Source organism: Parasteatoda tepidariorum, chromosome 5 (genome assembly GCF_982258835.1).
Source record: "Parasteatoda tepidariorum strain Cologne lab strain chromosome 5, Ptep-v5.0, whole genome shotgun sequence".
NCBI lineage: Eukaryota > Metazoa > Arthropoda > Arachnida > Araneae > Theridiidae > Parasteatoda > Parasteatoda tepidariorum.
The window spans coordinates 2,598,981-2,625,360 of record NC_141759.1 but is presented as its reverse complement, the minus strand read 5'-3'; the positions used below and the strand labels follow the sequence as shown (position 1 = coordinate 2,625,360).

The following is a 26,380-nucleotide window of genomic DNA, read 5'->3' as shown; positions in this document are numbered from 1 at the left end:
ATCTAAGAAAATACCAAGAGGTTTGTAAAGGTCACTGGATTGGAAAATCGCGAATTGGTCTTATACTCGATCTAACATTTACGCATGCTTTGCTCGCTCTCTCATTGACTGAAATGCTATGCGTACAATGCACACTTTCAATCCAACAGTGATTTTGAACAATTTGACGCTTATGATGCATGACGCTAAATTCTTGGCTTAACCGGAATATGTCAGTGTAAAATCAAAGTGAATCAAAATTATGTGGCTCTAGTAAAAAGGTAAATGGTTGCATAATTTGCAACCACTTTAAGGTCTCCGAATATCACGTGCGACCTCATACATGTTCCTATAGGATTTTTGTTTCATTCCTTTCCTGTGCCGGCTTATTTTGGTCTACTTTTTTTTGAAGTACCTTGTATAAACAATGAAAATCGATAACCCAATATTTTTGGTTGTTTCCGCCCTCAAATTTGCTAACGCCAAAACCAGAAAATTGAATTCAGAATGAAAATATCCATAATTACGGAATACTGAGAAGAAAATCCTTGATTCCAATGACTTAAAAAGCGGCCTACTTTTCTAGCGCAGAATAAATGCTCTTTTTTAATTATTAAATAAATTTTATTCACTATTGCAACAAAGTTGTGTTATATTTCTACAAAGTTTCATATAAAAAAAATACAGAATTCCCGTCAAAGAATTCCTCAGTTCTTGTGAAAATTTTACGAATTTTGAAAAGCGAACAAGAGTTCGATGGGCAAGTTTTCCGCTGGCCAATCAGGTTCTTATTCGCATCGCCGAATACCCAAATGTTTGGCATGCAGTGTGAACGGTCTTTTAGGAGATATTACTCAGTCCCATAGACGCGCTTCAGATATTGAATCAACTCTTTCTTTTCATCTGTAGGCAAGAAAGAACTTCGAGCGGCATTGAAATTCTGAAAATAAATGATATCAAACATAAGTGAATGAAATAATTGATAGAAAAAGAAACATTACTACACAAATAACTGTGAAAAGACATGAAATGATTTTTTTTCTCTAAATGTACGAAATAAATGAAAACTTTTCTAAAATCAAGTATATTTTATTCTTATGGGATTTTACAAGCTGAGATAGCCTGGTTGAGCAGGGCGCTGGACTCACGTTCGTGAGAATAGTAGTATCCAGCCCGCCGATGACTCTACGTGTAGTAAATGGTGACTGGTGCACTTATCTGTCGGATCAAAAAGTAATTCATGTTTCCATAAAAAATTATACTTCTGGGGATAATGAATTGGCGATGGATCGTTCTCTGGTTTTGGCCAAAATTACGATCCGTCGGTGAATGAATGGATGCATGAATGAATGAGTCCGCCCTATAAATGGGTGTGGCAGAAGTCAAATTCTTGGCTATAGATGGCGCCACTGGAAAACAAGAACAATCGCTTAATGGCTTACGACAACAACAACAACATGGGTTTTTACAACAACGACAAACTTCCATTTAGTTTTTCTATCATTTAATTCATTTTCCCTTTCTATCAATTTTTCGATGAGAAAATAAATAAATGAAATACAAAAAATCTTCTTTTTCACTTATTTCATTATTCAATGCTAACCGCCTTTGGTGACCAGCTCGGTCATCATTCAAAATTATCGAGGTAATTTTTCTGCTAGTAGCAAATTTTAGGTTTTAATGCGCGACTTTCGGTTTAGAAATTTCAATTACAATCTATTTTGCCCGCCTTTAAATAAAAATAATTCAAAGGTCATACATTTTGTTCCTACAATTGCGTAGTTTGTAAAAATTGTCAAAAATAACTTATTTTCTGAAAGTAGTAGTTCTCAACCACTTTCTAAAAACTTTTTTCCGAAAGCGGTTCGCCGGAGTTTCATCGCTCCGAAGTGTGATATTCATGGATATCATACTTTAGATCTCCGACTCCTGAATGTATGATTAATTAATTATTTTTAATAGCAGTTAAAATAATTCCTCATTGAACTTATTAACCTAAAAATAAGAAAAAAGAACAAAGTTTTTACTGTCACTTTAAATATATAAAAATGATATCTTCCGAAAGAATTGGCCAGTATGGGAGACCTGTAAACAGTACAACACCTGGTAGAAGTTCATTTCTCAACTGTTTTAAATATTTGTCTCGATTTTTGTTGATCTTCGAATCCAAGTAAGGGGGTCCTTGTGCGAAATGAGTTCTACTCGTTTGTGTACGTGTGTTAAATAAGCATGTTTTAAAACTGGTGTTTGATTAAATTTCGAACAATACTGAGACTAATATTCAGGATTTGGCTATGAGCTCGGTTAACAGTTAACCTTCCGTCGTCGCAGTTTCCGCGTACTCCATTGCTTCAAGCATACGAAATGGAATATTGTAATTTAAAAATTGATAAGAGTACTGACCGCCCTTGCGAAGTGAGCTTCCCGAAGTCCGAGATTTCTTAATAATGTGTAATCATCGTCCAATGTCTTCTGTATTAATGTCGGATCATCACGGTTAATGGAAAAGTTGGCACCGTCTTCAGCAAATCTACAATCAGGTGAGAGAAAAAAACATTTTTTTAATGAAATTATATAGATTAACTTACTAGAAGGGCAAACGTTCCCATAGAGTGACGGTAGCTCAGATGACAGAACATTCACCACCGAAAGAGGCAACCCTAGTTTGAATCTCAGAATCTGTTTCCGTCCAGAAATTTTGTATTTTGCCATGTAAAATTACATACTTTAAAATGACGTTAAAAATTGTGTATCTTACAAGTCAACATTTCAATGTGATTCGTTTATTTTCATATTAAGTTTGCGACAAATTTGAATGAAAATTTTTATCGATGTTCAGTGCGCAAAAGAAACGAAGAAAAAAAAACGGTTGTTTATAATAACTTTTGATTCAGTGATCGGAACTTCCCTTTCTAGGACTCAATCTTAATGGTTCGAGGGGGTGACCTCAAAAATGCTAATTAATTCATGCCGACGATATTTAAAGTTACCAAATCAGACACAATAACATACTTTCTCTAAATGCTTTTTTTTCTCCAACGTATTCGGATTTCTGGCTCCCGAAACATAAGGGCAGTTGTTATTCGGGAAATAAGAGTCTCAATAGTTTGGTCAGGAGAGTGATCCAAAGTTTGTAACTTTTAATGTTTATTTTACTTTTTATGTATTTTGCGATGAAATATTTTTGCGAACAATTATAAAATTCGTTTATCCAAAGATGATTCCATGTAAAAAATAACATTCAGCAATATTTTTTTTTTATTTTTTATTATTTAATTTAACAATTGTAAAACCGAATTGTAAGGTCTACGATTTTTACACCACTATAAAGAACGTAATTTTATGGTAAAATACAAAATTTGGGCGAAATCAGTCGAATAGTTCCTGAGAAAGTCTATCTTTTTGGTCGTAGTCAGTCACAAACAGTTAAATTTGCTTTTACGGGTCCAAACTTTATACCGTTCTCCTAACCAAACTATTGAGATCTCCTACTAGGTATCGGACATCCAAATTCATTGAAAAAAAACTTTTTTATACAAAGAAAGTCCGTTTTTGTGACTGATTTCGTAATTTAAATTATCGTCTATACTAATTAATTAGCATATTTTAGGTTACCCCCTTAAAACGTTAAGGTTGAGTTGAGTCTTACAACGTGAAGATCCGATCAATAGATAAAAAGTTAATTAGGGTGGTCGTTGGAAGCAAACTTTAATCAAGAGGGATTAAAATTTGTTTTCAATGGGAACTCTTATACAATTTTAAGTTAATCGTAATTGTTAAAAAGTAAAATTATTTTTCATTTATTTCTTCGTATTGCATGAAGGTCGATTTCTGGGCACTATTTCAATATTTAGAGTAGTAGTAAATTTTATGACTTCAAATTATGGTTTAATAAATTAAATTTAGAATAATTTTGAAGTGATACTTCTTATGCGACTTCCAACAAGGTTGCGTTAAACGTTTAACGCTGCATTTTTATTGGCCGGGAAATCACGTGGTAAGATCCAGTTTTCCCTCATTCATTTCCATATTGTTTTGGTTCTTACTAGCATAAAAATAATAAAAGTCATAAAAGTATTGTTTTTCTATAAATATTTTAGTTTGATTTGATACACATATAATTTAATAGGGTAGTATTTTTTATTTTCAAATTTAGTGGATAACAATTGTAAAAAATGAGTGAAAACAATCCCACGGACAATGCGACGGATTTAAGGTTATGTCAAGGTACGTCTCTAGTGAATATCAATTGATTGTTAGGTTTTCTCTTTTGAAATTGCCATTTATGTTTCACCAAATGCAGCCATGAGGGATATTAAATTATTTATTGCAAAATCTTTATTGCCACTATCCACTGCAGGTTCACAAACTCTGGCAGACGTTACTGGTGAAGAAATTGATTATTGTGAGCTGTTTGTGATCCTTGCAGGAGATTTTAATGTGAATTTTTCGTTACCTGAAGCTGAAACATTATTAACCTTCCTTAAAGACAAATTTGGATTGGAAATGATAAACGGTAAAAATGATCCAACAACGAAAGGGGTAACCATTGATGCAGTTTTTGCAAGAAATATTGAAAAAAGTAGAACTCAAACATTTCGTATCTTACTTTAGTTATCATAATCCCATTGTAAATGTTATAAATTTAGATATTTCTCCACTCGAAAATGATAATTAAAAGATGCGATTAATTGTGAATTGTGAGCAATGTTAATGAAGTTTGTCTTAAAGAAACAATATGATTTCACAAAAAATCAATTTCTACCACTTTCTATTTTTATCTCCACATTACGAAGTTTCACTTCTTACGCGCAGAGGGACTCCACGCACTATTTTTTTTTCCACCACTACAAACACTTTAAGCATATATAAATGCGTTTTCATGGTGCCAAGAACTCTTTAAGTGGGGCAAAATTAAACACGTTTAACTTCAATTGTTTTTTTTTTTTTTTGTTTTTTTTGTCAACCACATTAAATATTCTGGGAAGCTAGGACTTTTGGATTTGCAGCTATGATATTGTGTTGCACTCTCTGTATTCCTAAGTTTATTTTTGTTTCATAATAACAAAATATGCTTACATAAAATTATAGTTGTTATACTTTCTCTGAACAAAATTGTCCCTTTAGTCATCGACTTTAAGAGAGAGAGAAAAGGCAATGAGAAATGACAGGCATCCTCAAGAGTTGGTGAGCGAAACGAACGAATCTTTCGATTATTCCTGTAACATGCTGTAATCTTTCTATGGTTTTAATAGAATAAAAAAAAGTATCTTCTTACTGGACTATAGGATGTTTCTTGTAGCTTCTATCAACTGCACCAGTTAAGAAACTGGAATGAGGGCAGGTCTCGAAGTGTACATTGCTTCTTAAACATTCTTCATAGATCAGACGGTCATCCACCACGTGATAACCATGTCCGATTCGCTCGGCCATCAACTCTTTGATGGCAAACTGTACCTGCGCCGCCGGACCGTCTTCACCGGCATGCACAGTTCTGTGCAGTCCCATGGATGCAGCCATCTGAAAACAAAGCATCTTAATAAAAAAATGCGAGGTTTGAGTGTCGTCTAGCTGACCATGGAAGGTTTTCGTGAGTTTTCACTTTGTATAACCGGCTCGCACTTACCACAGTGCTGGCATATCCTCAGTGGTAGACGGATCATGGGTTAGAGTCCCCTTGCCTTCAGGCTAACAGTGAGAAGTTTTCATGGTCTTCTTCTCCATGTAGCGCAAATGCGGGTGAGTTCCATCAAAAATACCTCCACGAAGACAAATTTCTCCCACTACTTGATCCAGGAGTTCCCTTGTCTTCTAAATTGGATTCAAAATGACAAGGTTATGGAGTTGAACATTAGTAGACGTAATCTCAAAAAATTGAGTCGGCTGTTCCAACGACGGTTATAAAATAGAAATGTAAAGGCTTTGAAAAAAAAACTCATCGCCATTGGCTACCGATTTATTCTTTCGAACACACGAACACAATTTCAAAACAATTCAATCTTGCTGCCAATAAACCCGTTCGAATCATAAATTTTAACAAATTTCCTGGTCCACTCTAAGTGAGCCTCATCGGTGGTCATTTCTTAGAAGGAAATTCTTCGCTTTTCCTCACGGCCGTATAGCTGATATGAATAACCATATCATAACCGTCATTTAACAACCGATCCAATTTTTGGGTTTACGACTACTAATGTTGAATTCCGAAGCCTTCTCATTTTGAACCCATGGAGAGGAAGACCATGAGAACTTCCCACAGGGATTCGAGCACGGTTCACCTCATTGGAAGGCGAACGCTCGATCCCCTGACCCATCGCGACTCGATATGAAGACATTGTAGCTCAGATGGTTGTTATTATAGAACCTTACTCTGCGAGATCCAAAACGATGGTGAGACTAAAAGAATGACAAATTCCCTTAAATATTTAATTGTTTATGGTAGATTAATTTCTTTATATAATATAAAATCATAGAAGTCTGACCTCGTTTTCCATTGTTGTCGGCGCATTTTTATTGGCTGAAAAATCACGTGGTAGGATCCAGTTTTCCCCATTCTTTTCCATATTGTTTAGGTTGTCATCAGCACAAAATTAACTAAAGTCGTAAAGGTATTCGCGATCGCAACGCTCGAGTACGCCGTCTAGCGGGAGCCTGTAAATATCGGACATTAATTTATCACGTTTTCATTTAGTTCCATCAAAGTCATTGACTGAATCAGACGCCATTTTTTAGCAGCAAATAAGAAACAAAATTTCCCTAAGGAAAAGGCCGAAGAACTTGAAAAAAATCTCCAGAATATTAGTCAATCTTTCAGGAACAGAACACGCCAAACATTTGAAGAAAAATTCCTCAATAATTTTTAATTTCTATTATCAACAAACTTGCAACTGATGACTTCCGATTTCGGATACTGTTACAGATGTGTGTATTAAGGTAAAATGCATTTCTTCTGTCTTCAATTCATTACGAATTAAAGTGAAGTCAACATTGCTTTCGTCATTCCAGTGAATAAATATGAATTCAGAACATACAGAATTGTAATAGTTATAGCATATTCTTCTTCGTTATAGAATAGTATATATTTCTGTATCCATATAATTCGGAAAACAACAATAAAAAATTATCCAAGTTACTTGAAATAGTGCCATTTGTGCTGATTCTTAATTAATTTAAATCGTTTTCTTGGTAAGTTTTTTTTTAATTTTGAAAGAATTCAACTAGAATTCAGCTATTCTGTTTTTAGCTACATATTCAAATTCATATCAATTATAAAATTTTGCTGTGTAGTATGTTATCTAAAAGTAATGAAGGTATAAACTATGTATCTATTATTTGAGAATTAAGTTTTCAAACAAGGAACTTATCATTTTGGAATTCTCCGGGAATCATAAATCAGGTAAGTGCAATGATTTTTACAATAAAAAATTTGCTTGTAAATATTTTTTTTTTCATTTGATGATGGTTCTCTACAGAATGGTTTTTTACGTCTGATTAAGAACTATAAGAATAATAAAAAAAGAAACAATATGAAAGTTTTTATTTCAATGTTAATAATTCTTAAAATCGTTTTTTTTATCCTAAGAATTCTTTATTTTCCGTTTTTTAGTTTATAATTTTTTTATAAAAATTGTTCTCAAAATACTTTTGAAAAATTAAATGGTATAACATTATGTGTTTATGTATACTTCTTGTATATTCCAATGTTTGAAATAATATGATTCAGAAAAGTATGGAATAAAAATTCGGTACTTACAACGTATTAACGCCACCGCCGCTACAGATTTGGCGGTTTTTAAGTGCCGCCAATCTACACTTAAAATTTTTGCGACAGTTCATAAAATAAAACACTTTATTTAAAATCAAAATAGTTAATTGGATTTCGGTGGAAAATGAGCCGATATAGAGTTTAGCATAGATTCAAAACAATCATATCGCCATATGAACTCTGATGAATAAGATTCCAAATGAAATAACATTTCCAAAACGTACGTTTGCCAAGATAAAGTTTTATGTTGTGGGAATTGGTACATTTTCGTTTTTTCGGTAAAATATTTCCCTCCTGAAAAAATAAAATTGCATCTTGTTTTGTTTTTGGCAAATCCCAAAGACGAATATTCGTAGCACTAAAAATGGCGACAAAAAAGAATTGTTTTTTTTGTTTTTGTTTCGTCAGCATTCTTTATTTTACGTTTCTTAGTTTCTAAATAATGATTTTTATTGAAACTTGAAATTTTTTGATAAAAATTGTTGTCAAAAAACGTTGTTTACAAAATTAAATTTCATAAAATTATGAGGCTTATGTATACTTTTTGTTCATTTTAATGTTTGAACTAATATGATTCTTAAAACTATAGAATGTAAAGTTTAAATGGGCCTTTCATGTTATATCATTAAATTTAGTAATACTATTTCTCGGGCATTAGGTTTTAACTCTTATAAGAATATACATATTTTTTTCTGTTAATGTACAAATATTTTTCCGATGTGTTTTGGATATTCCTTCTCTAATAAAAAGAGATACCATTTTGTTTTCGGTTGTACAAGAAAGAAGATCAAGCATTTTTCTTTTTTAAATTTAATAAGCCACATTAAAGAAGGAACGTTGCAATGCTACACGCTACATTAACGACGTCTCCAGAGTAACTGAATGACGGTTCATATGGAAATCGCAGGTAAGCGTCTCATACAACAACGCCCCCTATAGTTCGTTGCGATCGCGAATTGTTTTCCTTTGAATATTTTTGTATTCCCAATTTAAACTTATTTTCCAGTACTGCTACTATTAGCGAGAGTATTAAATTATGGTTGTGAACTCATCAAATTTGTTTGAACAATACAATGCTATAAGAATATAAATGTTATTTTAAAATATGATTACTTCGAAAAATCACTTCCGTTCACCAAGAGATCTAATATTTGGGTAAAGTAATATTTGAGAGTAATATTTAGACGTGGGAAGTAGAGGCACAAGCGTAAGTAAACAGAATTCCTTTTTAATATGTACATCTATGTTGAGTGAATAATTTTAACTTTAATAGAAAAATTGTTTTCTGCCAAGAAAAGACAATTATTGTGAAGGAATATTGCAAAGCAATAATCGGGGTTGGTGAGCGGCAGCGAACAGGGGGCTTAGCCCAATAGTTAAATTATATTGATCCTTAAATCAGGCGCAATTTTTAATAAAACATTTGAAAAGGTGAATATTTTATCCCCTAAAAAACATTTAGTTTACCTAAGGGCTAAATACCAACATTAATACAACACTCATGTATATTTTAAGAAGTGATTATCACTGATCAAAATATCGAAACCAAGTAATATTAGCAATGAACTATTAATAAATGAAGATTAATAATTCTCTCAACGAGCGATTACAGTTATAAATGAGTGAAATTTTAATAACGTTATAAACTTCAAAGATAGGAAAAAATTTAAGAAAAACAACAGCTAACAGAGAGAATTCTTGACTTCTTTTAAAACATAGTTCGAATTATAAAAATAAACTGAACTAAAGAAAACAGGTTTCGTTGAAAAAAGTTGAAAATTATTTAACTGTAAATATATAGAGGTATTTTCAGCGTAGTACAGAGCACAAGCTGAAATGTTTAACGAATAAATTTCAATCAAAGATTTTTTTATTTTATTTTTTAATTTTCATTTGTTTATTTTTATTTTTATCAGCTTTAAATGCATAAAAATGAGTGAAAAACAGTTTTACAATACGTTTTTATTTTTTATTTTGTAATGTAGGTTGAAATCAGGGATGACCATTGGCCTATCTTTTACGGAAGAGTAACACTATCGGAAAAAATATATATGTGTGCGTATCCCTTTTCAAACCCACAGAAGAACATAAAATGATGAATACATATTTAGTTACACAGTAAGTTTAGTATTGCGACACTTTTAGAAGGGAAAACAATACCATGAGAGTATATCCGTGTCACCCTGAAATGTAACAATTAGGTACTTGCAATTCAAGAAGAAGACCAACGCATATGACGTCAGCACCAGCTAATCGCTATCAGCAAAATGGCGTACTAAAGTTGACCTAAGTTTCTCTGCATAAGTTAGAATGTTAATGAAGGATAAGTTAATTAAATACAGATCCGTATCGCACATCGAATAAGTTGAATTATAATTCTTTCTCGTCTACTTTTTTTACTTAACTTAGAGATTTATTATTTTTTTTCGTATTTTATTGTAGCCGTGATATTTTTATGTTTTGTGTAGCTGGCAACTCTGATACATAATTAGTTTGTTTATGTTCCCCGTGTCTTCGTGCATGTCTTTGTGTTAAATCTCTGTGTAAATATAGAGTGAGAGAATTGAAATGTTTGGGAGAGAATCTTTATGAAAGAATTTAGAGTGTGTCACATAAGAGAATCGATACTTGACGGGCTTGGCTTACTCGAAATAGAATGGAAAGATCAGTTTCTAACGTAAACAAATGGCACGTTTCAACAACCCATCAGGATCTAGATACCCAGACTACCTCACTTACAGGTATTCCATTGAATTTTAATTTGGTAGACTGAAAGAAACATTCAAAATTGTTGTTTGTTTGAAAATTATTGCAATTTTAAAAGCTTTTGTCATTTTTGTTTTCAAATACTGACTATTGTTATAAAGGAGTTTATTTTTCTCTCTGGACATCCTTTGTTTTATAAAAACAAACTTGAGTTGATATCCATGAAAAGTAACAAAAAGGAGGTATGAATCTTAACATTTATGTTAAAAATTTGAAAAAAAAGAAAAGAAAAAAAACTTGAGTTACAGCAATAAATACCGTTCCCTAAATGAATTGTTACAATTTTCGCGAAAGAATGAAATTACTTCGCGCTTATTACTTCGTATTGAGTCATACAATCTGTATTCCTTGACAAATTAATTAATTTTCTTTAAAGTAAATTATTTAATTTAAAGTACAAATTAATCAATTTTCTTTAAAGTAAATTATTTAATTTAAAGTACAAATTAATTGATTATCTTTAAAGTAAATTATTTAATTTAAAGTACAAGTTAATTAATTTTCAAAATCAGGCGATCATTTATTTCGTTAAGATTTACATAATGCCAGAATGTTCTTACATGAAACTTCACTAATTGTATATTTTATTTTAATGCATGATTTTTGGTTTAGAAATTTCGATTAAAATCCATTTTGCAGTCATTAAATATAAATGATTCAAAAGTTCATGTAAAACTCTATTTTGTTCCTACAACTGCGTGGTATGCGTTTGTAAACGTCGGCGAAAATTATTTAAAAAGTTCTTGCAAAATATTTTATTGAGTATTGTAGACATTTAAAAACCTAAGCTTTCAGAATATTTGGTAATTTTGTCAACATTTCAAAAGCCTCACCACGAAAGAGCTGGAAACAAATTGGCGCTGCATACGAACTTTTAAATGATTTATATGAATTGGTGTGGAAAATAAGTTTATATTAAAAAAGTAAAATACGATAAAACGTAAACCAACCACCAGAATAAATTTTCACATAAGCCTTAAAAAGTTGGCAGCCCAGGTTTACACAAGACAAAACTAAAATGAGATAAATATGGTGCGCATGAAATGCTTTTTACCTTAAAAGCGGCGGCCTCCTCAGCTGTTGTGTCCTCCAGGTTTTTTTCTTCACCGGCAACATCGATTCCCACCACTTTCTGATACCGGTATTCACTACACAATTTCACAACATCTTCCATCCAACCTTTAAACATTCAAAACAACATTCATGCCTCTTTTAATGAAGTAATAAACAAAGAAAATGAAACAGAATTTTTAGACACATTCTATTGAAACTCTTTCCCCCCCCCCCCCATTATTTGAGTTCCTCTCAATGAAAAACTTGAGAGGTCACTATCATGAAAAAAAAAAAAAAAACCTACCGGAAGTCTTGGACACCGTGACGTCACGGTATGAAGTGACTTTTTTCTTTTTTTTAACGTCTCACGTTTCTTTTCGTAAGATTTAGTTTATAACTCAGCTGAAACGATAGAATATTTTTTAAAAGTTATTCACTTTATTTTTATTCTGAATGAGAAAACGGTATAATATGTTCGTTGCATTGAAAAAGAGTTACAGTTTAGGCGCAGAACTGCATTACGTAAGCTGCCAGCATATTATCAATTCAATTTTGTTTTTCAAACTGATTTGATTGGAGATCGAAATGGTCTATAAGTGGTGCTCTCTTCTTATGGCAACACATGCTTTCACCATTATAGTGTGTGAAGAGTCATTGGAGAAGGAAGTACGTTAGTTTCTTTCTTGGATTTCAAAGAGAAGCTTAAAAAATTTTAAGCTGAGAAATGATTTGGAACTAAAAACTATATTGAACATAGTTCGAAAAGAAAGCGCCGTGGAAGTTTTAAAAAATATTTTTGACAGTTAAATACGAAAAATATCAAGAAAGGGGAAAATATTGTATCCTATACAACTGAGAAATGAAGGAACAAAAATATTTATCAAAAATCTAAAAACAGACCCTTTAACAATCCCTCAAAAACTGCAGTGACCTCACATTCTGATTTAAATGTTGATTGGATTATGTGATTTTTTAAAACATTATAGACTATGTATTTTCAAATATTTGTAACGTGCCTATGTAATTTTAAATATTGTATTTCTTTCTTTCAACCCCCGAGTCTTTTGAATTAATTTCACTGTAAATTTAGGAATTTAACGGGAAAGTTTGAACATCTAGATATGTTTCTATGAACTTACAAATATATTTTGGTAGATATGAATTAGCAAAAACAGTTTGTTTCTTCTCCTTTACTTTACTATTTATTTTAATTTTATTAATCATGGCCACTCTGGATAAACTATTGGCTTCAGACAAATGAATGATACTAAACTACTTGTCGAGAAATGCTAATTGCCGAATCGTATAGTTATAATAGTTATCAGAAAAAAAAGGACTAGATCCTCATAAATGTCCCTCACCTTGTTTTTCCGATTTATATTTTACATGTACCGAAAGGTACTATTAAACACAGTAAATATTCACCATCTGTTTATTTTTGGAAAGTAAATAAATAGAATCAAAAGTATATTTGGAATTTTCCTTCCTCTTCGACGGTTCAATTCGATTGAGAGGCGTCTTAACTCTTTCAAAGCGAAAGGCGAGATAACTCGTCTTCCAGGAAAATTCATTGTGCGCTAGAGGCGAGACTACTCGTCCTTTACACAAAGTTTGTTTCAATATTATAGCAGCGAGCCGTGATGGCTCAGCGGGATAGAGCGTTCACCTTTCAATGAGTGGCACCGGGTTCGAATACCGGGTCGATACGAATTTCGCACTCGGCTTGCACTGATCACAATGCTAACGTAAAATATCCTCAGTAATAGACACGGGTTAGAGTTCCCTTGCCGTCAGACTAACTATAGGAGGTTTTCCTCTCGCAAACGCTGTTTATTCCATCAAAAAGTAACGCAAACGCAGGTTAGTTCCATCAAAAAGTCTTATACGAAGGCTAATTTCTTCCAATACTTGATCCAGGAGTTCCCTTGTCTTCTGGATTGGGTTCAAAATGACAAGGCTACGGAGTTGAACATGAGTAGTCGTAAAATATTCGTCAAAGGCTATAATTTCATGCGTTGGAAACAGGAGTGGCGGGATTCTGAGAAAGGCAGACAAACGTATAAGTTTATTAAGGATCCTAATATTATTAGACTGCAGGCGAATTTTTATTTTAATCAATTTCTTACGAGCCATGGAGTGTTCGGTGAGTATCAAAATAGATTTTTTAATAGAGCCCTTGATTGCAATTATTGTGGAGAAATACAAAGCATTGATCATTTAATTTTATACTGTCCACGCTTCCGAACGCTCCGTAGAGAACATTTTAAAAATTTTAATCAAATTCAATGTTTTGCTAATTCGACCTGCAGGGGTATTACTAAATGTATCATAAAAAAGATATTTTGAGTGATGACACTTAAGGATTCGGAACCCCGCACTCCAAATTGGGTGTCTCAAGCTTTTACTACACTTTTTTATGTACTTTTATTGTTAATTTGATCGGTTTTATCCATGTGTGACTTGATTTTGAGTCATGTTTTTAACTGCTAGTTTTTTTTTTCCAATTTGTTCTTATTGTAATATTTTACTTCTACTTATTCCTTTTATATGATCGGTTTTATCCATGTTTGACTTGGTTTTGGGTCATGTTTTAACTGTAAATTTTATTCCATTTTGCTCCTTATGCAATCTTTTACTTTTGTGCATTGCTTTTACCACGAACGATATGGGTGCTTTATTCACTTTTATGCATATATTGCTTTTACTCTTTTAATTATGATCTTTGTGATTTTCTATGAGTTGGCTGGATTTAGAGTCATGTTTTTAACTGTTGGTCGCTTCATTCTTTTTATACTGTTGTTGATATAATTTCTGATGTTTTATGTATCTACTCTCGTATGCCCTTAAACAGGGCGGTTCGAGATACAAATAAACAATGAGTAGTCGTAAACCCGAAGAATTGGGACGGCTGTTCAACGACGGTTATAAAATAAAATATTATAGCAGAGTTTCCAGCGACCAACATTCAGTATATATTATTATTATTTTTATTTTAATATTTTTATGCCTTATAAGCACAAAGTAAGAATTTTTATTTAGTTCGAGTATTATATTTCAAAATTAAATAAACAAGTTTTAAAGAAATTTGAATTTTGTTTCAATTTTAGCGCAGAAGGTGAGACAAAACCGCGATGACACCCACCCAAGTCAAATTTCTTGATGATCCCATCAAAACTTTTTGATGGCTTATGTTGGTTTCAGTGCGATTCATGATGGTCCAACATCATTTGATGGTCACCATCATCCAATATTTTCCATTATGTGTTCATGGTTCTTGATATGCCAGTAAATTTCCATCATTCCATGATGGCAAATGCTACTTTAATGCTATGATGGTTAACCATCAAGATAAGTTTGACTCTCACTAACTAGTTCTCAGGAATTTACCATCAAAACAATGTGGGGTTTTTTTATTGTTGGACCATCATAAATCAGTCGGAATTCTTACATTTTGATGATGGTTGTTCATGATCGTTTAAATATCTGATTCCTAAGATACTAAGATGGAAATTTCCGATGGTTCAACACGAACAAACCATCAAAACAAGTTGTTGGACCATCATAAATCAGTCCAAATTCCAACATTGAGGTCCATCAAAAAATATAATGGTTCATGATGGAATTATTTTTGGTTGAGTCCCTTCATGGAAAACCATCAGAGCTTTCGACTTGAGCAATGATTTAGGAAATTTGTTCGAACATAGGTGTAAAAATCTGGAGAAAGAATGCTCACCAGTTCTTCCTCGTATGCCACACAGAATGCTCCTAACCTTGATTCCGAATGTGGCACTCCCCTTTGACAGTCCCCTGTTCACATAGTCCACTACATCACTGGGTGACACTGTGCGTGTCACGTGGGGGAATGTCACGTTCCCGTGTGTCGATGCCAGCAAGTGAGGACTGTAACGGATTTCAACGTAACATAAATTGTCTTTCGCAGCATCTTCACAGAACTCGAAGGCAATTCGTTCGATGGATTCCGGATCACCACTTAACAGAAGAAGAAGAAAATATAAGCATTTTTAGTCAGAAACAAAATATTCTGCCTTCTAAAAGATCAAAACTCCAAGAATTAACGTTTGACTAAATGATCGAGTTTTCAGGTCCAAAGAGAGAACTTTCTCTCGACCGAACTCAACTGCTGAAGAGGTGGGCTGATCCTGATTAAGATAGGGGCAATTTCACCGGGCCTCCACACCAGAGGGGGGGGGATGCCAAATCGAATAAAAAGTTTATTTTAAGTTTCCTTCTTTAATGAACTTTTTTTAAACAAAATATCAGTACAGTGTAAAATCCGTCAGTTTTATGTTAACCTCTTCATTAATCTATCATGTGAACACAATTTATTATTCGTAAATCCATGGCTTTCTAGGGCGGAATTTGGCCAAATTTTCGCAATTGCGATAGACAAATATGGCCAATCAAAAGCCTGTATTTTTACATATCGCAAAATGCGATGTGTTTTCTAAACTAGAAGCTTCTGATTGACTTCATTAAGCCATCGTCATTGCGAAAATTTAGTTGAATTCAGCCCTCATGTCAGCAAGGATACGAATTTTTCGCAGCTAGATCACAAAGTTAACAAGCAAAAAACTGTATTCGGCATGACGGACATAGAATTGTCAGAAACTCAATAAAATGCACAGAACGATATTTCGTTTGACCAATGGCGGGAACCATGTTGTTATAACACTGAACGAGAAAGAATTCTTAGTAAATAATTGTGGCTTGTCAATCAAAATACAATTTATGGCACGACGAGCATTCCGCATAACGTTAACTTAAAGTTTTTGTTTACATCTGACATTAAATTTTAAGAAAAATTATTTGTCGAATGGTTATTTTTATTTGTGCAATTTAAAAAATGGCCCCAACTGAATGACTTCTCTGCTCTAAGTATGGAACCAACCACACCTGAACTCTAGGCATAGCAAGACTACTGATCATTTTTTCTACCTCAGTAAAACTTGCAGAGGAACTTTCTGTCGTTCAAAAAAAGAAGATAATTTTGATTGTACGTCTGAAGAAGATAAAATTCCCTCATGTTTTGAGTGACACTTCTTCATGATATTCATCTTTCATTGCATTAGTGAAGGGAACAGAAAAAGAGTCAATAAGTGAGGCTATCCAAATGCAGCATTTTACAGAATTATTTGTGTGCAAAATATTCGCTGAATTAAGATCGTTCGTATCAAGCGTAGCTCATTTATTGATATTGGGGATTGATATGAGAAATAAAATGCATTGCCATCGAATCTCAATTTTAATATTGGGTGTACAAATTAGTTCGGTCCATTTTTTGTGGTCAAAAATGCATTTATTTCAGAACAAAATGAATGAACAGATTAATTAAAGCATTGTCCATCGCTGGTTACTACTTTTTCTCAATTCTCAGGCAATTTTCGAATTCCATCTCGAAAAAATGCCTCGTCTTTTAATGCGATCAAAGTTAGGAGCTAATTCTCGATTTCTGCGAAAGTAGTGAATTGTTGACCTGCCGAATTGTGCTGCGTCCGTCTTAACAACCAGTAATCAGAAGGAGCAATGTCCAGCGAATACTGCGGGTGCGGAAAAATATCCCACTAGAGCGTTTCCAAATAATTTTTTACGACTTTTGCGACATCAGATCGACCGTTATTATACAGAAGAATAACTTTGTCATGTCTTTGCTCGCATTCCGGCTGTTTTTCTCGTAATACACGGCTAAACGAATCAATTGTAGCCTATACCGAACACCCGTAATGGAACCACTAGGTTGTAGCAGCTCATAGTATACAAAACTATTCACCATTCTTGAAACGTCGAAACCATTCCTTACATGATTTATCAGTTGGAGCATTGTCAACATAAACTTCTACAAGAATTTAATGCTTTTCAGTTGCACTTTTCTTCCAATTAAAGCAGAAAAATAAACCTCCCGCAAATGGTGCTTAGTTACCACAACATTTGGCATATTCAACAAAGTAAAAAACAGGGTTTTTATATGAAACACAAAGCGATATAAACTGAATATTATTGACAGATGCCTAACCTCTCTGAAAACAGCAGAGCCATCTCTTAAAAACGGACTGAACTAATTTGTACTCCCAATACAATGAAATAAAATACAAAATTAAATGTATCATGTTATTGAATGCGCTGTTAGTTATTGTTAAACGCCATATTGTACAAATATTTTTCTACTAGCATGTGCCCCTTTACATGTCTGTGAAGGTCACTCTTTCTAAATTATTATTTTAATTTATTAATGCTTATTTAAATTTCTTCTATTTTTACTTCAAAACTTATAGTTTTTTTATGGCGAGCTGAAATATTATATCAATTAAGAAGCTCCACTCTCTCCTCACGCCGTTCGCCTACCATGCAAATAATGGAAACAAAATACTCAATGTAAAGGCGCGAAAGAAAAAAAAATGCCATAACTTTAAATAGTATTTCATGTGAATGCAAACGACAGCATAGAGTAGAAGCCACCACTTATAACAATTGAACGAAATGACGGGTGAAAAATCTCAAATTAAGTCATGCATCGAGAAAATAACTTTTAATCGTTGGAACAATTTCTAATTCAACGATAAAAATATTCAATAAATATCATATTGAATTATAGTATGCATTCGATTGCATATTGAAATAAGAAAAAAATTATTTTAAATCGAAAATGAAAGGAATTAAAATATTTTTCATGAGATAAAAAAATAAGTTCATTTATCTATATATATATTTCTCTTACACGGCACCAAAAATAAGCCTCATTACAACTCCCCGAATGGCAACGCTGGAAAATCGACCAATGATTGCTGCTAAAAATGTCACATGCCAAATCTAGCTAAGATGGCTCAACATAGTTTAATATTATAATTAAATTATTATAGTAGATAAAATTATAAATTTAAGAGGAAAATAAATCTATTAAATATTAATAAGTGTTGCCACCATCAAAAACTAATATTAAAATCAAAACCGAAACTACAATATGTTGCCACCGAAAAATATACATAGTTTTCCGGTAGAAAAGACATAAGCATCCTTTGACGTTCTACTGTGACATCACAAATTGAGGCTTTTACTACTAATGGGCATATTACTCATCAATGATTTGTAATTGATATTTATCGGTAGTATTCTACAACGAACAGTAATGTAATGAAAAAAAGAAAAGTTTGCTATAGTTACATGACTGCTGGCAAGTACATAGAGATGGGTTTCAAGAAATTGGCCAATGTAGAAGGAGTTCGGGTGACGCAGCTATGTCTCAACTCTTCCAACGATGGAGCTAAACTGATTCCTTTCCTCCTGCAACAACAAAAATAAACAATCCAAAAAAAATGCAACACTACGTATTTTAGATATGTTGCCTCTATTTCACAAATTGTGGTTCAATACTCTATGGCAGGGATGGCGAACCAATGGCACGCGTGCCATTTATGGCACGTGATTCAATATTTTGGGCACGTCACCGATCACAAAGTTCAATATGAAGCATATTAACAATTAAATTAAAATTCACAAAAAATTAACAAGCTAACAATAAATAACTAGCAAAAAAATTAACAGTTCTGCTTAAACTAACATCTTATATCCCTAATATAAGTTACTTGTCATCTAATCTGCAACAATGGAAGTCACACTGATGTCACTTTAAGTTGAATTACGCTTATAACTGAGACATTGCAAAATGTATTTTTTTTCTCGGTAAAAAAAGAGTTTTGAGTTGATAGTATTTAATATTATTATGTACCCAATAATCACGAAGTCAAAACTATTTGTCGGCACGTCTATGACCTCATTAAACAATTTTCTAGAAAAAATGGCCCGCTGGTGCATAAAGGTTCGCCATCCCTGCTCTATGGTTTCTAAACCATGGTTCGTGGCCCATAGACAGCATGGTAATATCAGAAGATCCTTTTGATTATCAGACACTTTTTAACTTCAATTATATGAAGATTTCATACTAAGACCAAACTTTACATAAATTATTATTATTGCGCACAGACTTTTATGGTTGATCATTTTTACACCTTCAATCAAGTCTTCTAGTTAAAAAAAGTTAGAAGAAACAAAAACAACAAAAAAAAACAATAAAAAAGAGATGATGTGGTAGTATTTTGCTTATAATGCACGTTCACAAAGTTTTATATAATTCATGACATATTTTTTCCATAACTAAAGAAATTGTTGTGGCAAAACTAAGAAGATAAAATGTATTTCATTACAATTATATTCACCACAATATTCAATTTCAAACTTCAAATATCTAGTCACAAAATAAGTTAGTTACAAAATTTCATAATTGCAATATTGATCTAACTGCTTTCGAACTTTTTTAAGAACCACATAAACATTATTAAAATATAGATATTTGTCTCAACGAACATAAGATTCTGATCAAAATAATGATAAAGACCTAAATGTAACACCCTATACAAAATGATAAAAACTTCATTGACTTCAAAAAAAATATGAATATGGTTATAAAAGTCGAGTGCTTAAAAAAGTATGCTTCGAGTGCTTAAAAATAGGCTCGGCTCCCATTCTCAAGACTCGTCAGACATGAAGAAGGAAAACGATAGTGGCTAAAGAAAATGTAAAGCTGCCAACAAAAAATGGAAAATAAAGGTGAAAACTAAAACTAGAAAAACCGCGGTAGTCGAGAGTTAAATAAGAAATGAAAAATAAGTAATGGTTTGAAAAAAAAACTGTAAAGCCTGTATTTACAGCAATAGGAAAATCAAAGCAAAATGCATTTCTCCACTCTATAGAGAGTAGTGAGGAACAAGTGAGATTTGGGTTATTTAAAGGATATCAGGGGTTTCTAGAGGGTCGTTAAAAAAAATATGGATGAAATTAGAATTGAGTACACATTAAAATTCATAATTTTTTTATTTTTTTGTTTGTTTTCGGAGAAACAAACTTTCTCCGTTTATCTATCGTAATAAATAAACGTAATAATCAAACGTAATTCACGTTTCTATCTCAGCATAAAATAAATGCTATCTTATCAATTATGTTATTAATACTGCTTGTCTTCTTTTTTTAAGAAAAAAAAGGAAAGAAAAGAAGAAAAAAACTCTTATTATGACAAGAAAATTCTGTGACACTCGTTTTATGATATTAGCAGCACCTTGCTCTTCGTATGAATTATAAACTTCTGTGCGTTTTATCTAAATGTCACCTAAAAAGTGACATACTCTCTAACTAAATCAAACTTGCATTAAAAGAAAAAAAGTAAGAAACTTATTATTCTTGACCTTTTAAAAACACTTAACACATTTAATTCTTTTTATAAAAAGAATTTTTAATAGACACGACATCAAAAAATAATTATTTTAAGATTTGCAAGTAATAACTTACGAATTTAAACTTTCTTATTTGATTTCAAAATATATTTAATTAAGCACTAAAAAATACAGGATTACAAAATAACAAGTCAAAATAAATGTTTATAAATTTTTTAAAAAAAAGTCTCTAGCATTTTTATATAATTATATGTTTCCAAAACTTTTTAATAAGCTGAACTAGCTAAATCTAAAAAAGGTTGGGTGCTTGTGTTTCAAAGAAGCAATCGCTATAGCGGAAATGCGATAAATTCATAAGTTGCATAGTGTTATTATACTATTATATGTGTATATAACAGTATAATATGAGTTATGAGTATTATTAGATATATGAGTCATTGCCAATATATATATATATATATATATATATATATATATATATATATATATATATATATATATATATATATATAAGTTAAACGTGAATGCTGACTTACTGAGACAAATCCATAAGTGTTTCAGGACGTATTGCACCATCGAGATGTATGTGCAGCTCCACCTGCAAAAAATGAATATTCTGGATTTAAAATGAATAGTAAAAGGGACAACAAAACTAACAACAAAATAACTTGGGTTCTCATCAGGCCAATATTCATGAATCTTGGCTCGGTAAGGGTTCTAAGGACCGTTATTGGCCCTCTATAGAATTTTCCAAATTACCCGATATTTTACAGCCACTGTACAACCCATATCGGCCCTATATAGAATTTTCAGATTCATCCGATATTTTATATCCATTTTTTAGCCATTATGGTGAGGGGAGGAACTATTTGAAAAGAAGGATATATTACTTTATTTCAGGACTTTATTTCAGGATTACTGGGAAAAACTTTAAGGGGAGGTAGGTGACCACAAGAATTCAAATACTGATACGTTAATGATTCGGATGCGCTTCAGACCATGGGCATAGCAACCCATGCTCATGGTCAGAAACGTCTTCTTTCAGAAGATGGAATGGTGGCCACCACGCTCGCCTAGTTAAAGCTACATGGATTTCTTTCTTTGGGGTTCACTGAATAGTGTTGTGTACCTGTGAATTTCTAAATGAATCTGGTTGCAAGATCTTGGTTGATGCGGTTATCTAACAAACTCCAGTAATGCAAATTATGGTGTAACGGAAGCATCGTTAACGGTGGAAAGATCTTTTGTGACATTTTCACATATCATCTACCACAGGGAATAGAACGTTCGCCTTTTTATGACGTGAACCGCGTTCGAATCTCAGCGATGGCTGGTCGATACAAATTCCGCATCCGGCTTGTACCGACTGCAGTGCTGACGTAAAATATCATCAGTAGTAGAGGGATCATGAATTAGAATCCCCTTGCCATCAGATTAACCGTGGGAGGCTTTCCTTTCCATGTGACGTTAGTTTCATCAAAAAAATAATTCCTTCACGAAGGCAAATTTCTCCCAATACTTGATCCAGGAGTTCCCTTGTCTTCAGGATAGGGTTCAAAATGACAAGGCTACGGAGTTGAACACTCGTAGTCGTAATACCTAAATTGGGTTGACTGTTCAACGATGGTTATCTATACATAATAATAAAAGCGGCTGTGTGTGTGTGTGTGTGTCTGTAATCACAATATATCGCCCCAGAAGCCTCGCCCAGGCACGAAACTCGCTACATAATTGTGTTTTGACATAATGAAGAAGTATTTTTTTTCTTTTTTAAAAATTTGGATTAGTTATTTAGTTATCAGTCATTTTGTAAGTCTATGCTTTTCGTCTGCTTTTTCGTCTTCAAAGAGCCATATTCAAAAAACTATTAAAAAATACATATACTTTTCCCCACTCTTATAAATGTATGCTAATGCGAACCTTACAATTGAAATATTAATTTTCGACAACTTAAACCAATGATATACGAAGGAATTAATAATTTAATTGTAAAGTTCGCATTAGTTTACATTTATTAAAGTGGAGAAAAGTTTAACTTTTGTATTAAAAATGTGGCAACATATTCGATACGTAAATAGAACGCTTCGCTTTGATATATTTGTCGCTGTTCATAATTGTTATAATAAGTTTTTCTTCTTCTTTCCACGCTCTATTTTTTTTTCTTAAGCGAAGACGATAATTTTTGTAGCGATATTGTAGTACTTTGTACAACTAAAAATTCTTTTCACAACACTTTAAAAATATTTACTTTATTTTCTTTATATATACAGAGAACAGTCGGCAAAGAATTCGATTAGGTTGAAAAACATTTTGCTAAAAAGGAACGAATTCCAAAAGAAAAAATAGGCAACTTAAAGAATAAAAATGCTGATGCCAGCCAATTTTTTGAAAGTTAACTTAGAAATAACAAACCAAACGATGTTAAATAACAAACCAAACGATGTTAACAAAATGACGTAGAAAGCGCAACTAGATCAAAATTGTACAAGCACAACTAGATCAAATTATAATACCTGAGTTCTTGACGTAACAGATATAGAAATAGAATTTGATACCATAAAAAATTATATAGAAATAGAAATTGGTACCATAAAAAATTTATTCGTTTTCGTGTTCTTTTCATGTATTTAGCATTTTAGTTTTTTTTTTTTCTTAAGCGTTGTAGCTATATAATTTCAAACATCCTCAAGAGCTATAACACATCTGCAGCAGAACTGGATATGAAGACAAAATTGCAGGACAGGAACACTTTAATTGTCCACTAATCTTCAGATTTCCTGCTACGTTTTAAAAAACTTTATTTGTGAAAACCTTCAGCGTGGCGGACAGCTGGCCGCCTTAGGCGGCTAGTTAAATATAAATAAAATAGCATCATGTAAAGTCGGATATCTTTCTGACATTTGGAATTTTTGGAAAGCGTTTAGAATAGATGATTTTAAACATGTCAAAGAATCGAAAAATAAAATAAAAATTGAAAAAAAAAATTGCATTACCTTCAAAAAAATCCGTTTTGCTTCTTTTTAAACCTTCCGATTTTATTTCAACTTATCACTTGCGATGATAGAATGAACCAGCCACTGCGTCTGTTCAGAGCATGTAATATTACAATTCAAATGCAAACAGTTTCAATTTCAAACGATCGTGCGATTTCGTACAAAAACTTTATAATTAAGTGTATAAAACTTATAATGAAGACTTACGATGAATTGTAATCCCTATAGCACCATCTGCGCTTAGCTTTACACCATTGGTTCTCAACGGGGGCGTTGGGTATGTTTTGGGCTGTAGGAGGGCGATGAGCATGTTTTGTCATTTAAATTCAATTTTAAAACAAAAAAGTTATTAAATTAAGATTTTTTTAATAAATAAAATTAATCTAAAATTAATATTAAAGAAAAAAAGATTTAATTAATATAATAAATAACGATTATCCGATACAACATCTGTACCAGCAATAAAACGAACTTATACAACTCCTATTCTCCGATCCGAGCCAACACAGTTCAGCGCATGAGTCAGTACTTTTTGCCTCTGACTCATTCAAGTCATTTGGTGGAAATTGAAGTGCATGCGCTTTCAGTATGAATTTTTGATTTGACCCGTGTTTCTTATGATGGTTTTCGTTAGCTTCCTTACGGCTTTCTCTCCAGTTTCGATTAGATCTCATAGTTTACTTGGCCAGGTACGTGCGCGAATTAGTTTTTATCATAAATTATTTATTAATTTTGAGAAATAGTTGATTTTCTTTTATGCTTTGTAATTTGCTGCCACCAACAATATCGGTTAACAAAAAGAAGTGTCATCAATACAGTGCCACGTTCTTGAAGTTGGGATTTGTTCAATCATTGTTGAACTCCCAAATACCCATGTGCTTACTTTGTAATAAAGTTTTATCTAATGAGGTAATGAAATCTTACCATTAGCAGGAGCATTATAAAAAAAACTCATCCTGACAAACAAAATAAAGATTTGTCATTTTTCATGAACATCTTTTTTCATGTTTCTGAAGGCATCTGCAGTCTCAGGGTTACTAGCAACCTCATCACAAAAATGCGACGATGGTTTGATAGCTTCTTATAATATATCAAAATTTATTGCTAAATCTGGAAAAGCTCATACCATCGGAGCAGAGTTGATACTGCCGGTTGTCAAGGAGGTTTTAGAAATAGTTTCACACCATCCAGCTGCATCCACTGTGATAAAAAAAAATATCCCATAAGCAACGATATCAACGATACAGTGCAGCGACGAAATGTTGAGATGGCTGAAAACGTTGAAATTTCTTTATGCAAACTTTTGATATCCAACAAATTTTCCCTTCAAGTTCATGAATCAACCTTGCCAGGTAATGTAGGCTCTACTGTAGGCATAGGTCCGGTTTGTAAAGGTAGGAAAAATTATTCAAGATATGCTTTTTGCAAGAAACTTGATTGTAGATATCAAAGGTAAATCTATTTTTAATACTGCCAAAGACCATTTTAAAGAGAAAAACATTCCTCTTGCAAATATTATGTCTATTGCCACTGATAGGCTCCTGCAATGAGGGCCGACATCGCCCTTTTGGAAAGAGAGGTGCCAGATATTTTCAGCTGTTCACTGGTTGATTCACAGATAGCATTTAGTAGGAAAAAATCTCAGCGACCGTTCGCATAAATCATTGCAATATGCCATGTCTGTTTTGAACAAAATTCACAGAATTCTCTCTACGATTGATTATTCAGACAGCTGTGTAAGAAGAACAATGAAGAAATCAATCGCTTGCTACTATACACCGAGATTCGCTGTTTTTCCAAAAGCTTCTGTCTCAATAGGCATTGGAATCTTTTCGACTCTATGCTTGAGTTCTTCGGAAACAGAGATGCATCTCTGAGAGACAGATTGCTGGAATTTAAGAAAGACTTCGGCAGATTTATCTGTAAAGTTTAAGGGTAATAATTTACATCTTCAAGACAACGAGCTCAATTTGATCCCTACAAAATCAGTTATTTCTACCTTCTTAAAATAGCTCATTTTTTGGAAGCAGAATTTTGGTTGGAATGAGTTCACCCAAGCAGGAGAAATTCGCTCTGATGATGCGCAAGAATATTGTCAACACCTTGACTCTTTGCACATGGACTTTTCTGACCGTTTTAAAGATGTTTTGTTCCCTAGAAGTGCCTCAATGGGTTAATGGGTTCTGAACACTTTTGTGAATATTGAAACAGCAGAGGTTCAGATTTGGTCGAACTTTTAGCTAATGAAACTTTGAAATGGTGATCGTCTCACAGAATTTTTGCTTAAAGGTAACGTCAGTCGTCTCTATCCTGGACTGTAGACTACCATTAAAATTTTTTTTAATTGCCATTCCTTCCTCTTAACTTGTCGAACGTGGATTCAGTGCAGTTACAGATCTTGTCACAAAAAAGAGAAATCGACTCGAAATTGTGCAGCGAGTGTACTCGCGTCTTCATCTAAAAGTATTGAACCGACTGTTAAGAAGTTGCTTCTGAACCATTAAGTACAATCATCCCACCAACATAGTTACTTGAATGTTTCGTTGATACTTCTTTTTACTGTTAAAAAATTTTTTGGGTGTTTTTTT

At 32.8% G+C, this 26,380-nt stretch overlaps 1 protein-coding gene across 5 annotated transcripts in view; it reads right to left on the bottom strand.

The window, feature by feature from the left end:
- Positions 1 to 581: 581 nt before the first annotated feature.
- The window catches only part of LOC107437810 (aminopeptidase O), a 71,890-nt gene continuing 46,091 nt past the window's right edge, over positions 582 to 26,380 (bottom strand). For 4 of the 5 annotated variants that reach the window (XM_087163119.1, XM_087163116.1, XM_087163118.1 and 1 more), the window contains 7 exons: positions 21,336 to 21,397; positions 18,737 to 18,856; positions 15,294 to 15,550; positions 11,562 to 11,686; positions 5,258 to 5,499; positions 2,383 to 2,509; positions 582 to 919 (listed from right to left, as the gene is read on the bottom strand). In XM_087163119.1, coding sequence (XP_087019245.1) covers positions 830 to 919; positions 2,383 to 2,509; positions 5,258 to 5,499; positions 11,562 to 11,686; positions 15,294 to 15,550; positions 18,737 to 18,856; positions 21,336 to 21,397 — 1,023 coding nt within the window. In that variant the 3' untranslated portion in view covers positions 582 to 829. The remainder of the gene's footprint in view (positions 920 to 2,382; positions 2,510 to 5,257; positions 5,500 to 11,561; positions 11,687 to 15,293; positions 15,551 to 18,736; positions 18,857 to 21,335; positions 21,398 to 26,380) is intronic. The other variant, XR_015433578.1, reaches the window with a different exon arrangement.